Source organism: Seriola lalandi, unplaced genomic scaffold, assembly GCF_002814215.2.
Source record: "Seriola lalandi dorsalis isolate HSWRI2012SDOR001 ecotype SW California unplaced genomic scaffold, Sedor1 jcf7180002054816, whole genome shotgun sequence".
Taxonomy (NCBI): Eukaryota; Metazoa; Chordata; class Actinopteri; order Carangiformes; family Carangidae; genus Seriola; species Seriola lalandi.
The window spans coordinates 16,113-32,582 of NW_019525369.1; the positions used below are offsets into that span (position 1 = coordinate 16,113).

Consider the following 16,470-nt stretch of genomic DNA (forward strand, 5'->3'; position numbering starts at 1 on the left):
TATATATATATATATATATATATATATATATATATATACACATATACATACATATATATATATACATATACATACATATATATACATATACATACATATATATACATATATATACATATATATACATATATATATATATATATATACATACATATATACATACATATATATATATATAAAAAATTATTTTACCTTTTTCAAATAAATTATTTTCTCACACACAAATACAATCAATCTTCTGTTTCTACTTAATGTTATAATAAAAATAATAATCTGTGGAGCACTTTTCAAAAACCAATTTACAAGTTGCTGCACAAAAGGCAACACCTTAAAAACCTTGAAAGCAAATCTAAAAATTCAATGTAAGACATTAAACTGGGCAGGTTAAAAATAAAATAACTTGAACAAATTCAGTATAACTACATTTTAAAAAAGTAAGTAAAAGTAAAGTTTAAGTTTGTAATTTATTTAAAAATTAACGTTGAGCCACAGTTTGACAACAACAACATAAACACGGTGACAACCCTGACGTCTCTAATCACACTGACCTGATCTGAATGAGTGATGCAGCTCACAGGTTATTAATAAACTGCTTCATGTGCACTGTGATAATCTGGGTCACCTGCACAGTCCTGAAAGCTCCAGACTGAGGCAGTGATGAACTGGTGGAAGCTGCTTCTACACTCATGTGAACAACCTGATCTGTGCTGCCTCATGAGAGCCAGCGTTTACTGTACTGTGGGTAAAATACAGCTGAGGAACATAAATAACAAGAGGAGAAATATGGAAACCGAGACAGGATGCTTAAATAAAAAGTCAGACAGAAACAGGTATTGTTATTATCTCTGACCTGCAGGTCCCTGATGTCAAACGGCTCCTCATAGATGTAGACGGTGTCGGCGCCAGCAGCCAGACCGCCCACAGTGGCCAGGTAGCCGCAGTAGCCGCCCATAGTCTCAATGATGAAAACTCTCCGCTTGGTGCCGCTGGCCGACTGCTTGATGCGGTCGCATGTCTGATTCACACATGCAAAGAGTTTGCTGTTATTAAACAAGCAAAACACACAAGGTGTGCAGCTACACAAGACTTTAAAGTAGAGCTGAAATGATCAGTCAACAGGAAACTGACAGTTTTTACCGTTACTTCATCATATAAGCGAAAATACTGAACAGTTTTTCTAATGTTGGAATTTGCTGCTTTTATCTGTGTGTTTCATATCATTATGAATTGAAATGTTCTGGCTTTCTTGTTGTAAACAATCCAACACGTGTGCAACATTATGTCTCTAAACGACAATCAAAACAGTTTGCAAATAAAAAAATAATTGATGCTACTGATCAGCTGCAGCTCTACTTTAGTAGATAAAGTAAAGTAGACAAATTACTGAGGAAACATGCAGCAAGAAGAGTCAGATCAAACATTCTGAATCTTAGTGATGCACAGGTCGACTCCTGATTGATTATAAAATACTGACATACTGCCAGGTCAGCAGGTGTGTCATGGAGAAGTGAATTTATGGATTTTGCATAATAATATGCAATACATGTAATTTCACTATATTTAGGATTTTTTTATGTGTGTCTTGTGCTCTGTCTTAAGACAAAGTTTTAACTAAGTCACATCTTAAGACATTTCTGTTGATGCAGGACATGAAAACCTGAGGGCTACTTAGTCCATACTTTGAAAAGTTACAAGAATGTGTTTTAATTGAGTTTAAATGTAAGATTGACATATGAGCTATGTAGCTATGAGCTACATATTTTCACAACAAAAGCCTTTTACTTCTATACTTTTGTGTAGCTAAAATAACAGTATGTGTAGTACTTCACTTAGAAAACAGTGGTTATCTGCAGACACAGCGTGACTGAATGGGGCTGGTTTGTGATGATGATCTGATCTGGGTGTCAGAGTTGACCTGTGCACACTGGACCTTCGTTCTACCCAGATGGATGGAGTCTCCCAGATCAGGACTCTGTACGCAGTCTCCCCTTATCTTGTTGCCAAATCTCATATTGTTATTTCTTAGTCATCTAAAATTTTGGTACTCATCGTTTTGTTCTTGGAAGACTTCACCCATCTGGTATCAACAGTAGAGGAAGAACAGAATCACTGATGAGCACTTTCTAACTCAGACCTGACAACACATCAACTGATGCACTCTTCAAACACAAACAAAGCTTTACACACTTTACCAGCAGGGGGAGGATGTGACCCAGAACTGCTTCCAAAATGCATAGCATCATCAGTACAACATAACAACACTCACGTGACATGCAATGCATTATGGTCTTTGAAGTAGCCTTTCTCAAAAACAGGAAAACGTGTACTCACAGATTGTTGTGGTTTTTACTTTACAGCTTTTTCCATAAACATTTCTGATCATAATTTTACTCTCAAAAAAAGCATGCACTGACTGATTCTGTGTTAGCAAGGCGTCTATAGGTTAAAAATAGAGAAAGATACCGGGTGCTCTCGGTTATGCCATAGTGAGTCTCCAGGTGAATGCAAAGTGACACAAGGAAGCTACTGGGCTGACTTCAGGAATTTTATCAGAGTAAAATATCCAAAACATAAATCCCAAAAAGGGAAAAAAAACAAAAAACAGACTGGTTTCAACCACTACAGGATCTTCCTCAGGGCGGAGAGTGGAGGGTGTTTGGGCTTGTGGAGCAGCCAATCAGAGGAGGTGCTCATCCAGGTCTTAATGAGGATATGGATTTCAGACCTTTCTTGTAAACTTACTTACACCCTCTCTTTATAGTTTAAAATGGTTGGTATCATTCAATCATGATGATAATTAATATCTTCTTGTTTATAAAGCCTACTTGTAATGCCAGTGAGGTCTATCTAAATGAGGAATATTGACTCCCCACTCTGGTTTCCTTTCCTTTCCAACCACACCCTCAGGGCATTTTTTCCCCCCTTTTTGGGATTTATGTTTTGGACATTTTACTTTAATAAACTCTAACAAAATAAAGGCATTTTAATTATATCATCGGCTCTGTGTGAGTATGCCCAGCAGCTTCCTTTTATCTTTAGGTTAAACTGGGATTTCTCCACCTTTTGCAGTCTGTGTTTTTAGCTATAAAAAAGTCACGCAAGTTTAAGTTGTGATCCCATCTACGTGCATCAGTCTCAGGGCTAGTCATTAGTTCACATCAGTTATTTCCACCACAGGATGATCTTTATTATGACACAGGTAACACTAAAGGAAACCTCTATCCATTATCTTCCTCATGTTTTTCGTCTTGTCCACTGCACCTTACCTCCACGATGGCGTTGAGGGACGTGTCGGCGCCGATACTGAGGTCGGTGCCGGGCACATTGTTACTAATGGTGGCAGGCAGCATGCACATCGGGACGCAAAGCTCCTCGTAGTCGGCCCGGGCCTCGTACAGCTGCAGCAGGGACTCAAAGGCCTGATGGTGGGGGCCGTAGTAATACCGAGTTAGACCACCAGGTGGAAGACTACATGTCTGAGACCCTGTCAATGTGTCCTCAGTGTGCAGGAAGCTACAGTGGTTTTACAGGCTGGTCCATGGTGCACAGTGGCTTCATTGGCTTGTATCCTTGGTTACCTTAAAGTTCCCAATTAGATTGTTTACACTACAGTCTGTACTATGCATTCATTTTTGGAGTGTACTGTTTTGCATGAAATCCTGTTTTACAGTACACTAACAGAAAGTAATGTGCAGCAACAAATTTAATGATTAACTTTGGACGACCACCTACAATTTAAACTCCACAGAGAAGGTAAAATGGGAGGACTGATTGCCTGTTCATCACTTTAGAAAAGTAAAGTCTGTTGCTGCTTTAAGAGCTAACAGTGAAGAAGAAAGGATACAAGAGAAGGAGGTCGTCTGAATTGAACTGAGACCATGAAGATGTGTCTCTGTAACGTGCGTGTGTCCTGCAGTGTGTGCGCTGCTGGCTGGCTCTCTCCAGGAGACAGGGGAGTGGGGGGCTTTGGCTTCCCATTGACTGAGAGGAGATGGGATGGGAGGGGGGGGGGGGAGGGGGGGGAGTGTTGGCTTCACCCTGGCTGACATGTGACAGTGTTGACGCGACAAGATAAAGACAGGGGTGGGGCCTCCAGACACTCTGAGCTGTTTCCTTTTATGTTCAAGAAATGAAGAGCTGCTTTTTGTTGTCTTCTGTTCCTTTTTTTTTTAAATCAGGTGTGCAGACAGGCTGAGGTCACACAGAGGAACCTGGTCTGGTTCACAACAATAAAAACACTTAACATGTGGACTGCAGTCAGTGATGCTGGACTCGTAGCACGCCTACGCAGCATGCAGACTTACTCTCCAAACGACACCGTGCCGTTTGGAGGAGAAGGAGCAAGCAGAGCGTCCCTGTTGCGTTGAACTGGACAGTTAATCTGCTGTTTACCAAACACACACAGAAAAGGGCCACGCGCCAAAAAACATGCCACAACACGTCACTGCATGCCCCAACACTTACCTGGGACCTCCGCTGCGCAGCTCGCATCCAACAACATCCAGCAACTAAGGTTTGAGTTGAAATTAATTATAAACTAAAATAATATGTAATTCAAAGATACTGAAAAATGCCAAGCTGTTTCCGTGGTGTTTTGTCTGAGGATGCATTGCCTGTCTGAAACACTGTGTTTAAGTCTGTTTTCACTCTTCTAATGTACTGTATCACTTCACTAACATTATGATGTGCTTTTGTTTGTGTGAAAGCAGAAGATCTGCACGTTTCAAGCGGCTCTATGAAAATCGTTCATATAGTTTTAGCTGCCTGTGTTTACACAGAAAATATCACAGCTCACCGACACTGTGCAGCGGTGAATCTCAAACTTTTCCCCTCTGGAAGCCAAATCACATTCTTGACAACCACAACAAAAGCTGACTCGAGCACTCAGGCAAAGTTTAATGTAACTAAAGTGATCTTATTTATAACATGAACTGCACATGAACTACTGAGTTGGCTCACCTGCTACACTGACACTGAACATGGGAGCAAGACTGCATCACTTTTTGGATTTGACTGATGTGTATTTTTAAAAATTTTTTGTGCTCTGAGTAATTCTTGCTAACCTGGATCTTGATGGCATTCATTTACCTCCACTTTCCCGCTCATGTCCCCCGTACTAGAGCTAAATAGCCCCTTGGCATGGGTCCACCCCAGTGTTTGAGACCAACTGTGAGTATTCATCCTAAATTACTTTATATTTAACGGAAACTTCTAATATATTTTCAGTTTCAAAATCACAAACAATCACGCAACTATTTTATCAACTTTTTCTAAACTTCTAAGCATGGCATTCTCACAAAAATATCTAAAGTTGTTATCGATATAGAGACTGTAGTTTCTTGACTGTCTCAGCCTGTCAAATTAAGTCCACCTTCTCATTGCTCATGTGTGGATGCGAGCTGTCAGTCAGCGAAGCCCTAAAATCTGACTGGCTGGGTGGTGGTGGTGTGTGTGTGAAGTCCAACTTCAAAACACACACACACACACACACACACACACACACACACACACACACACACACACACACACACACACACAGTAACCCAGCCGCACTTACATCAGTAATGGCATTCAGAGCAGTGTCTGAGCCAATGCTGAGGTCTGAACCAGGTATATTGTTGGAGACGGTGGCGGGGACCATAACCATGGGCACACAGAGTTCACTATATTTGTCCCGAGCAGAAGAAAGTTCCAGTAATCCCACGTAGGCCTGCAGCAGTGAGAGCCAGTGTCTTATTGGTTATTATTGAGGAGGTAGAGACAAAAGGGGAGATGAGGTAGACGAAAGGCATTGTAGGCAAGGTTGTAGAAAAACCGATGGGAGGAGCTGAAGCAGTGAGGGAGGGGCAGAACTAAAAAATAGAGTGTCCAAATTCCATACTACATATTAATAGTGTATAGCTTGTAGTATAATAACTTTTTCTCAATCAGTTTTGGCAGTTATTATAGAAGAAATCAATCTTACATACTTTCTAAGCTGGTTCTGGCCTCTTGAGGGCAGAAAAACTCACCAGCAACCAAAAAATGAAAGACTATGACTTATCATTCTGTATCTGTGTTTTTGGCCACCAGATGAATGTGAAGTCCTTTTAGCTCTTGTTTGGTCTCCACCAACTCTGCTCTGTAAAGCTGTAAGGAAATGCAGAGTTGGGTAATAATTCTCTCCATCACTGTGAGAGGGCATTTTTACAATACATGCACTCAATCAGTGCAGGAAATATTGATTAGTGAAGCTTTAACTGTATTGTACTAATATTTACAAGATGTTATTTACAGACTGCTACTTCAGGAAGTTATGAATAAATATGAAAGCAAGAGGGTTTTGATTCAGCTTCCTTCCAGTCGTCTTATTTTTTACAACAGTGAGTCTTCATTGTCCTTTGTGCATTACATTATAAGACAATATTCTCCATCAGCAGCACAAATAAATGTTACGTTTGTGTAGTAAACTGGCTGTGGGAGGGGCTTACACTGAGAGGGTGGAGTCTGTTGTTGGGAGGGATCTAGTGTAGGAGGAGCCTGAACGTCTTGAGTAATGCGGTAGGAAAAAAAACAGACACAGCGATGATACGTGGGATAAACAAACGTATAGGAAGAGTGTACTGGTGGGAGAAGCCAAGGGGAGAGAGCCAGACCAATCACAGAGGACTTGAGACACACACACACAGGAAGAAGACTTCCACACAAAAAGAGAGACAAGGGTGAAGGCAGATTATATTCTGGCCAAGCTGTCAAAGTCAAAAACCAGTGTATTTTTTGTAAACTGACACTTTTTTTTTTTTACCATTTGGTTTCTGTTAGGTCTAACGAATGCGTGAACTTACATTTGTAATGTATAATATTTGTCTGTGTTACTTGCATATTTAGCTGTGTGAAGCTTGCACATCTGAGATAATCTCTTTCTAGTTCACCAGTCCACTAAATAATGAACCCATCTTTTGGTTAAGGTCATTTTTATGATTCTTAACAAGTTCTATAAACAAATCATCAAGGTACGTCTTTGCAGCTTGGTCATGGAGTAGTGACATATATGGACAGACAAGGAGAGAGCCTTAAATGTGTCATAATTGTATTTTTAAAAATATAGTTGTAAATAAATGGGGACATGCCTTTCATGTTGGAATGTCAAATAGGGTAAATCAGTGAAAATGAAATGGACTCGATGTTGAACAATAGTGAATGTGAAACACTAGAAAGAGAGGGCGCTTGATAACACTGTAACAGGTAATGAAAATAATACAGATTTATCTTTTCAGATAACTCAAGAATTCTGCTTTTATACAATTATCAGTAGCTTTGTGGAAAGAAACAATATTCAGAATAAAAGTATTTCAAAATTATGACAAATGCTAAAAATGGCAGAAAAAGACAGAGCAAGATTTTTTTCTAATAAGAAAGATAAAATATTAACATAAAACTTTGCCATTGTGCTCAAAAATCACATCAAGTTACGTACCTCAAATCCTCCGATGACAAGCAGGGCATTGATGTTATGGATCCTCATCTGCTCAGCAATTTTATCCAGATGTTTGCCTGGAAGAGTTCTGACATATAGAAAGAAAATGAATGAAAAATGTTTCACTTAAATCCAGTTAAACTGTTAGTTAACAAAGATAACATGAGAAACCAACGAACATGTAATTCCATTTCTAAGAAGTGACGGTATAATCACTCTGACAATATATTAAAATTCATAATCATGCAGGGAAAAATAAGGTTTTATAATCATTAATCTGAGAATATACCACTTCATTAACTTTTAATTAGAAATATTCATTCTACAGGGAAAAAATGGTGATAAAGTGCCACCAGACCAAAAGATTTATACTAGATATAAGTCATTAAAATATCTACAGTACAACTATTACAAATGACATTATCTTCAGATTACACATCTACACTTTGAGACCGCAGCAACTTACCTTTTTGTCCCTAGCAGCGATCCTCCCTGGCCAGTCCAACCACCTACATCTCCCCATTTGATCTCCTTGATCTGACAAAGAAAGACGTTTTGATCATATAATATATATATATATATATATATATAAAATTCAGAATTTTATGATTTAGAAAAAAAAAAAGGTTTTATATCTTAAAACAAAAGAAACATGGTTGAATAACATCTCTCCTTTTGATACATTACAATACATAGACACATGATCACACCTCCTGAGCTTCTCGACTGCTTTTGCTTTGTTGTCAAAGCACTTTGTAAACTTTGTTTTTAAAAAAGGTGCTACTATACATAGTTTATTATACACAGTTTAGTGGTGATATTTTACTACACGGATAACTCTGGACTTCACAGTTTTCCTTGTATCTACATTCTTTAAAATGAACAGGCTCTGAAAACTGTTGAGAGTAAATTCAGTGGATTATCAGGATTAACAGAGATAACTCTCTAAGAAATCTTAGAGACAGATATCTCGGAAATGTGGACCAATGCAACCATGTACATGGTGAGATAGGGATACGGGTACGTGAAAAAAAAGGTTTGTACTTTAACTCAACTGACCATTTACAGTGCTAAAAATGAAGCGCTATATTTCAAAGCATCTTAATGAGGGAGTGTGGCACAAACATTTTGCCACTGTACTGTCACTGCGCCAGTGTTGCTACATTTAACCAGTAGCTCTTCATTATAATCGGCGTCCTACTTAGTTGGGGTTTTATCCAGGGATCACGGCTTCACTTTTCAATCACGTCTAATCCTTCTACATGACAACTCGCCTCTGGGCTTAATCGCTTTCAACAGGTCGCGGCATGTTTCTGAACAGCTGAAAAAGCGTGTGTGTGTGCATTTGAGGAAAGCATGTACACAATCAGTACAATACGACCGAGCCAAAGACCGTGCATGTGTATATACGGTATAGCTGCTGTGGGAGTGGAATAATTGGCTTACAGTAAGTGGCACTGTTTATCTATACACAGTCTTATCACTGTGACAAGCAGCAGAGAGGGAGGAGAGTGAGTGCGCAGCTACTTCCTGCTCCCTGCCACTGGTCAGGAGAGTCACTATGACCTCCAAGGAATGTTTACTCTCAATAAGTGTTAGCAGTTACGAAGTTAAGTTTACAGTCGCATTGACAGGCTGAAAGTAGAGTTTGCTCCTGCATCACTGATGAATATAAGACACAGATTTCAGATTTTCATAAATGCCATTTGAGAGTGAAGAAATCACAGTCAGGGAGAAAAGACAGATCAGCCTGACCAATCAGGTTTTAAACTGCCAACCTGTCAGCAGTGTCAGTTTCAGGTGAATATGACTACAGGTTCCAGCTCAAGTGTACTCAGCATGACTGTAATGTTTGTTTAGGCTCAATAAACTTCTCTTGTACTTGTGTTCACACAACACTGACACCGATTACTGTGCAAGATGAAACCAATACAGATGCTGTTATTGAATTGTGTATCTGTTGCCAATTTATTAAAACATTTTGAGAGTTTACTGAGTGATTCAATCATATTTTCTTGCACTACTGTTCTGACAAACTGGTGAACACGTCAGGGCAGAGGAGATTACATGAATAAAGCATTTAAAATGTATTAAAAAAAATAGTTTGTAGCTTTTAGAGGAAGTGATGCAGATATTATAGATTTTCAATCTAGGGTGAGACACTTCATTGTTCTCCAGGCAAATCTTTACTGAATACAACAATAACAACAACAACAACAACAATAATCACTGTGCTTCTTTTAAAAAATTATTCTATGAAAAGAGTAAAATTATTTCAAAAATAGTTGGGGAGAATAACTGACTAAATTGCTGAACAAATGTAGTGCTGAAATGATTAGATGGTAGACAATATCAACAAATCAATAATAATAAATAATTCATAAGAATAAATTGTTTAAGTCATCTTTTTGGAAAAAACTTTTTTTTTCTCCTTGTTGCAGCCTTTAAAGTGTAAAGATTACAGCAGATGGATACAACACTGTAAGATAGATAGCTTCGAGGTCTGGACTGTTGGTCAGACAAGATAAGTCATTTGAGGATGGCTTTGATAAACTGTCGTCACTGTTTTCTGACATTTTACAAACTAAACGTTTCATCGACTCACTGAAAAAAATAACAGAGAGGTTACATATGCAGCCCCTGGACAAATATACAGTAAACAAATATAACCTGTACATAGTTGTGTGTGTCGCATTCTCTCTTACCTGTCCTTTGTAAAATCCCTCGAAGCCGTCATTGACAGCAAACATCTTGTGGCCTTCAGTGATTCCCACTCTGACGGCAGAGCGCACGGCAGCGTTCATACCTGCTGCCGGTGCACCGACGTTCAACACCGCCACGTTAAACGAGCTCTGTGGGTGGCGGAGACCGCACGCACACACACACACACATACACACAATATACTCAGAATTACGCAATGGAGAAAGCAAAACCTGGTGCACGTCTTAATTAGGGCCATATGTTTATTAGAGCCAGCACCCTCAAGCTTTGTCACATTTAACAACATCTTCACACATTAGGTGTGAATCTTACATTCTGCGCACAACCACAGCATGTGTGATGCTTGGTTTGAAGAGGATGGTATATCAGCAACTTTTAGAGGCAAAGAAGATGAACATTAACTCCTGGAGCATGAAAAAGACGAACCGGACAAATTATTAGTCTTATCTTTTCATTTTTAAATTACACTAGTATCCTTATAAAAATAACAAAATAATAATTGTTTCATGCCTGTCAGGATAGTTGACCATCTACACTGCCTCATAATACCATCCATGTCTCATTCACTGCTGAGGAGCCAGGTAAGACTTTGCCTCAGAGCAGCAGCAGCAGCAGGCAAAGGTTACCTTGCATGCAAGAAGCCACATGCTGCTAAAAGACGCAGTGAAAACAGCAGCTGCTTTCTCACGACAACCACTGAAAACATCGACGGTCAAATGCAGACTGTTTTCTCGCTGTTCAGACTTGGATCATCCAGAGAACTGCGCCACTGGTTTCAGTCCCAGATGACAAAGAGCACAAGGTCCATATTTCGGCTGAAGGCCCATGTAGTTGTGTGCACATGACTCATGACTTGAATGCAAGCCACAAGCCACTCAGCCATAAATGACTTGTCGGTATTTGGTGTGATGGGTCAAAGGTGCGCTGTGAATTAACGACAGATTCAACCTGCAATTCTTTAACAGGATAATCAAGGACATGGACCGGATTAGAGAACATACAGAAGACGACGTGGAGAAGCTTAAACTGGACAGGCGTCCAACTCTCAGCTCAATGTCAAAACTCTGAAAATAATTTATAAATATTATACATTTCACAACACCAAATTAGTGAGTAGATTTTGTATCTCAAGATTTGGGTATATAAAACTGTCACATACTGAAAGTTGGTTTTGAATGCTTGGTCAGTTTCTTAGTTTTATTTACACATAATTTGATTCTGATTAAGAAATGATATGCATCAGCACCAGTATCATATGATTTGAAATTATACCAAGAGTTATGTATGGTTGATTCCTCAGCAAATTGCATTTAAAGCTTCCCAAACCTGCACTTAAGTTTTAATTTTGATAGTATAGTTGGTAAAAGACTTGTCTGCTCTGTGAACTAAGCAAAAGCACAAGAGACACAGATTTGAAAAAGTGCTAATAATAAAGATTGTTGTTATTATTACTATCATCATTATACATTTCTGCAGCCACTGACCATACTTAACAGGGAGAGAATGGAGCCTGTCCAGTTTGAGTCATGAACAAGCAAAGACACTTTCAGCTACTGTCTCCACAGTGAACTGTAAGGAGACTCCTTCAGATTCTTTTGAAGCAGATCACAAGAAATGCTGTGATTGTCTTAGACAGCACCGCAGCACTGATGCACCTCTCCGCATGTCTATGCGTCTACTTCTAAGCAGAGCTGTGAAGGAATAAGCAATGGCAGACAGAGGGACAGATAATGAGCACTGACACTGTCATTTTGTGCCACTGTATTACAATATAAATGGACAGGAGCTCTAAATGTTGTCTCTGTAAAATAAAATAAAAAATGCCTGGTAGTATATTAGTCCTAGAAAAACGAAAATCCTCTCACAATTGTAATTAATTTCACCACAGAAAGGGGAATGTTAGAAGCCAAAGTGAATGAGAAGAAGGCTCAACATAAAGGTCTAAAGGTCACTAAACTAGTTGGTAAAAGGCTTGTCTGCTCTGTGAACTACGCCTGCAGAAGCTTCAGAAGCTGCAGGCTCACATACATCATACTGCTCTTCATCCCCCGCCTCCTCCTCTCCCTCGGGACAGAGACAGTCAAAAAAAAAACAAAAAAAAACAAAAAAAAAAAAAAAACCCAACATACTTGGTTAGTGTCACAAAAAGACTACAGCACCCACAATGCACCTGAGCAGGGAGTACCTTATATGCTAACGTACAAATCTCAGAGCCGCTGGTGGAAAGACACATTAGAAGAATTAAAGTTGTAATAATCTTATTGATCAGATATAATAAATATTTTTTTTTTATTATTATTTGATTGTGAGGGAACTTACATTGGGAAGTTCAGAGTCTGCTTTCCGGTAGGAGAGGAGTCTGTAGGTGCTCAGATTGTTTTCAAAGCTCCTGCAAATGAGAGAGGTTAAAAAAAGACAACAAAACACAAAGTTAACCAATGTAGGAAATCCACACTGCCTGTCGGCACCAATGCTGCTGCAGGGAAAGACTTTAGAGTCAATCAAAAAATCAATTAGAACACAATTAAAGTGGGGCACACTGCCAAACAGACAAGAGGACAAGTGTTATTGGTAATCTGTGTACAACGGGGTAAAAGCTAATGATTCAGTGTTGGTAGCTTTTTGTTGTTTTTATGTGTTGCATCTAGCTTTTAAACTTGTTTGTAGTCAAGTGAACCTTAGTTTAACGAGACATTTGAGAGATCTAACAGATATTTGATAATATCCAAGCTGTAGAATTAAAAAAAAAAAAAAGAAATACCTCCCACGCAGCCTGACTGCGTCATCAAATTTCTTCTCATCCATGGCTTTCTGTACTTCCTGGGTCTGATGACAAAACATGAAAGATGCATGTTAAACAGGCATGTGTTTATTTTGTGCTGTTGTGACAGGCCTCTGTACCTGTTTGTGTCTGTGATGTCTTGAATAGCTTGCAGGTGAAGGGTGGGTGGTGTTATGCTGAACGAGGAGCACCTGGGCCCAATGACCACCTTCCAACTAAACCTCAGTCCTTTCAGACACATTTTGTCTCTTTATCATTTATTCTTATACTAATCTCTGCCCTGCATTGTTTTATATACTAAAGACTATGCTGCAGTGTCCTGGTTCAAAGCTACAGGTCTTTAACATAATTAAAATACATTTATTATCTTAAATAAAAAGTTTAGAAATTAAATACGCTTAAAGATGTCAGTATGTATACTAAACCAATTCTTGAGTGTCATTTTACTGTACACTACTATCCCACAATTCAATTCACTAAGGAAAAGAAGGAGCTGTTCATAGCTAAAAGAAAAAAATAAACCATCTGTGAACAGTAGCAGTTATCATTAGTGTATCATACTGAATTGAGGCACGATTGAATTTATTTAAATGTCTATTTAAAGTGAGACGCTTGCAGCACTTGTATATATACAGTATCGTATAGTATAGTGACACTTTAGGATCCTTTGTTAAAATGTCACATGTTCAAAACCATGTCCAAATGTCCATTTTTAATGATGTAACTGTCAATTGTCATTCTGCACCTTAAACTGTCCATTACAGGAAAAGCTTAAGACTAATCTGTAGTGGAACAATCTCATTTTCAGGGCTCAACACTGCACACTGCTCTCAGCACGACCTCTGTCTGTCTTTAACACACACTCCACACACTCTTACCATCTGAACACACTCCATAAGTGGCAGTCGAACAGCCTGGTTGCCGACCAGAGACACGACGCAGGCCGGGGTGGTCGCAGACGCCTCCAACAACGCCAGCACTGCCTCCACGCCCATACGACTGGCCTGCAGATGACAAGGGTCATTTAAAGGTCACGCTAAGAATGTCTGCAGTGTTAGTAAGCAGACAAAATCTCTCACGTTTTACATTGCATTATTTCTGATCAGTGCTGTTAGTGATACTGTGACTTACCAGGATCCTGTCAAAGGCGGAGGGGGTCCCACCTCTCTGCACATGGCCCAAGATGGTGACCCTGGTGTCAAAACCCAGGCAGCGGACTACCAGCTGGGTATGGAAAGAGAACATGAGATGATCATGAGGAAAAAGAACTATTGGAAATGCATGCAATAATGTCCTATTAAAATCTACGGTACATTATTAAATGTAATCAGTACAATTAAACAAAAGAGCTGTGAGATTAATTTAAATGGCCTCACTCTGAACATTTCAGATTACAACACATAGAAAATCACAACTCAGCCTCTTCATTCTTTGTAAATTTTCATAGCCGCTTCAAATGAAAAAATCTAAAGGACATGCAGAAATAAAATGGACCATACAAGTGTCAAGCATAAAAACACAGAAGAAGAAATCATGCAAAACATCTCCTGTCATGTTAGTGAGTGACAAATAATGGCTGATGCAGAAGTGAACTTGCAGAGGTTAAAAACGAAGGGTGCAAATGGACATGGGGGATGGGAATGGAATAAAATAATGTTTAAAAGCCTGGAGGACTATGTATTTAGTAAAGAAATGAAAAAAATAACTTACATGGCACATGCAAAAAAAAAAAAAAGTGAAGTCAACAAAGGACACATAGGATTTAAAAGGTTCCCACAGTGAAGGAAAAAAAACATCCATGCTTCTGAAGGTTTGTGGGTCCGTGACATAACCAGGCTTCTCCAACATACTTACATCCTTGATATAATCAGGAGTTATAGCCTTGTTGTGGCAATCTATGGCACCCTCGGCTACAATAATAATGTTCAGCCTTTTCTTATCAGCACGGTTCTAGAAGGATATAAAGAAGCAGAAGCATTTAAAAACATGACAGAAAACCTTTTGCATTCCCAAAAGCTGGATCCTGTGATGGAGGATAATCTCTGACTGACTTCTGAAGAGCGCCCAAACATGTTGATAATTTAAGTCTTTCTTCAGCAGACACCTGCCACATTGTGGGAGAAGTTTCATATTTACAGCAAGGTGGGCCACTGAGTGTGTCAGGATTGTGTCTTTTCTCCAACAAAGAAACCACATTGACACCCAGACAATCAGGTTTACTGCTGATATTTTAAATTTCTGAATTATTTTCTGCTGAAGAAATTGTGATGTGAGGTCTGTCTGCCCAAAAGAAATCCAGCTTCTGGTTTCCCCTCTGCATCAGTCTGAGACTGAGCTCTACTCACATCCTTCACAAAATCAGAGGTAATGGGTTGTCCTTGTCTGTCAATGGCTCCTTCAGCAACTATGATAATATTCAACCTGGAACCCCGAGATCGGCTCTGGATGATAACAAACACTGTTATCGACATCAAATCTAACAGTTTATGCAAAACATATAATGTTAACGGCTAGTTTTAGTATTCTGCGCTGGTATTACTTAGACGAGTTTATTTAAAAGAGAGATTTTTCAGGACTTTGTGAATGTGAATTATTGAGCGAGTAGCTACCTAGAAGTCCAATGCGCTATCCATTGCGCCACAGAGCCAGTTGACCTTGCACAGCAGGTCTCACAACTCACCCTGTCCCTTTCAGAAAAGTTTAACCACTAAATCAGTGGGTTGTTTATAGACAAATCTGTGTGACAAATGATTTCCCTGTAAAAGTCCGACTCTGGTGGGACTCGAATCCACAACCTTTGAATTGCCTCACAACTATTTACCTAGAAGTCCAATGCGCTATCCATTGCGCCACAGAGCCAGTTGACCTTGCACAGCAGGTCTCAAAATTCACCTTGTCCCTTTCAGAAAAGTTTAACCACTAAATCAGTGGGTTGTTTATAGACAAATCTGTGTGACAAATGATTTCCCTGTAAAAGTCCGACTCTGGTGGGACTCGAACCCACCAGTGGGTGGGTGGGTTGCACAGCAGGTCTCACAACTCACCTTGTCCCTTTCAGAAAAGTTTAACCACTAAATCAGTGGGTTGTTTATAGACAAATCTGTGTGACAAATGATTTCCCTGTAAAAGTCCGACTCTGGTGGGACTCGAACCCACAACCTTTGAATTGCCTCACAACTATTTACCTAGAAGTCCAATGCGCTATCCATTGCGCCACAGAGCCAGTTGACCTTGCACAGCAGGTCTCACAAGTCAACTTGTCCCTTTCAGAAAAGTTTAACCACTAAATCAGTTGGTTTTTTATAGACAAATCTGTGTGACAAATGATTTCCCTGTAAAAGTCCGACTCTGGTGGGACTCGAACCCACAACCTTTGAATTGCCTCACAACTATTTACCTAGAAGTCCAATGCGCTATCCATTGCGCCACAGAGCCAGTTGACCTTGAACAGCAGGTCTCACAAGTCAACTTGTCCCTTTCAGAAAAGTTTAACCACTAAATCAGTGGGTT

At 39.4% G+C, this 16,470-nt stretch overlaps 1 protein-coding gene and 3 non-coding genes across 8 annotated transcripts in view; all 4 read right to left on the minus strand.

The window, feature by feature from the left end:
• The window catches only part of LOC111669756 (ATP-dependent 6-phosphofructokinase, platelet type-like), a 32,577-nt gene that overhangs the window by 3,904 nt on the left and 12,203 nt on the right, over window positions 1-16,470 (minus strand). Inside the window, exons 8-18 of one of the 5 annotated variants that reach the window (XM_087179279.1) lie at window positions 14,815-14,910; window positions 14,092-14,184; window positions 13,839-13,964; window positions 12,940-13,004; window positions 12,498-12,567; window positions 10,162-10,308; window positions 7,923-7,993; window positions 7,457-7,544; window positions 5,558-5,710; window positions 3,267-3,419; window positions 851-1,015 (exon numbers count right to left, since the gene is read on the minus strand). In XM_087179279.1, coding sequence (XP_087035405.1) covers window positions 851-1,015; window positions 3,267-3,419; window positions 5,558-5,710; window positions 7,457-7,544; window positions 7,923-7,993; window positions 10,162-10,308; window positions 12,498-12,567; window positions 12,940-13,004; window positions 13,839-13,964; window positions 14,092-14,184; window positions 14,815-14,910 — 1,227 coding nt within the window. Of the gene's footprint in view, window positions 1-850; window positions 1,016-3,266; window positions 3,420-5,557; window positions 5,711-7,456; window positions 7,545-7,922; window positions 7,994-10,161; window positions 10,309-12,497; window positions 12,568-12,939; window positions 13,005-13,838; window positions 13,965-14,091; window positions 14,185-14,814; window positions 14,911-15,305; window positions 15,402-16,470 lie in introns of all 5 variants that reach the window. The other 4 variants (XM_087179278.1, XM_023426208.2, XM_023426209.2 and 1 more) reach the window with 4 other exon arrangements.
• trnar-ucu (transfer RNA arginine (anticodon UCU)) lies at window positions 15,728-15,819 on the minus strand. Its single transcript is given in 2 exon segments — window positions 15,728-15,763; window positions 15,783-15,819. It is a non-coding gene; the product is annotated as a tRNA-Arg (tRNA).
• trnar-ucu (transfer RNA arginine (anticodon UCU)) lies at window positions 16,092-16,183 on the minus strand. The gene is given in 2 exon segments: window positions 16,092-16,127; window positions 16,147-16,183. It is a non-coding gene; the product is annotated as a tRNA-Arg (tRNA).
• Window positions 16,304-16,395, minus strand: trnar-ucu (transfer RNA arginine (anticodon UCU)). Its single transcript is given in 2 exon segments — window positions 16,304-16,339; window positions 16,359-16,395. It is a non-coding gene; the product is annotated as a tRNA-Arg (tRNA).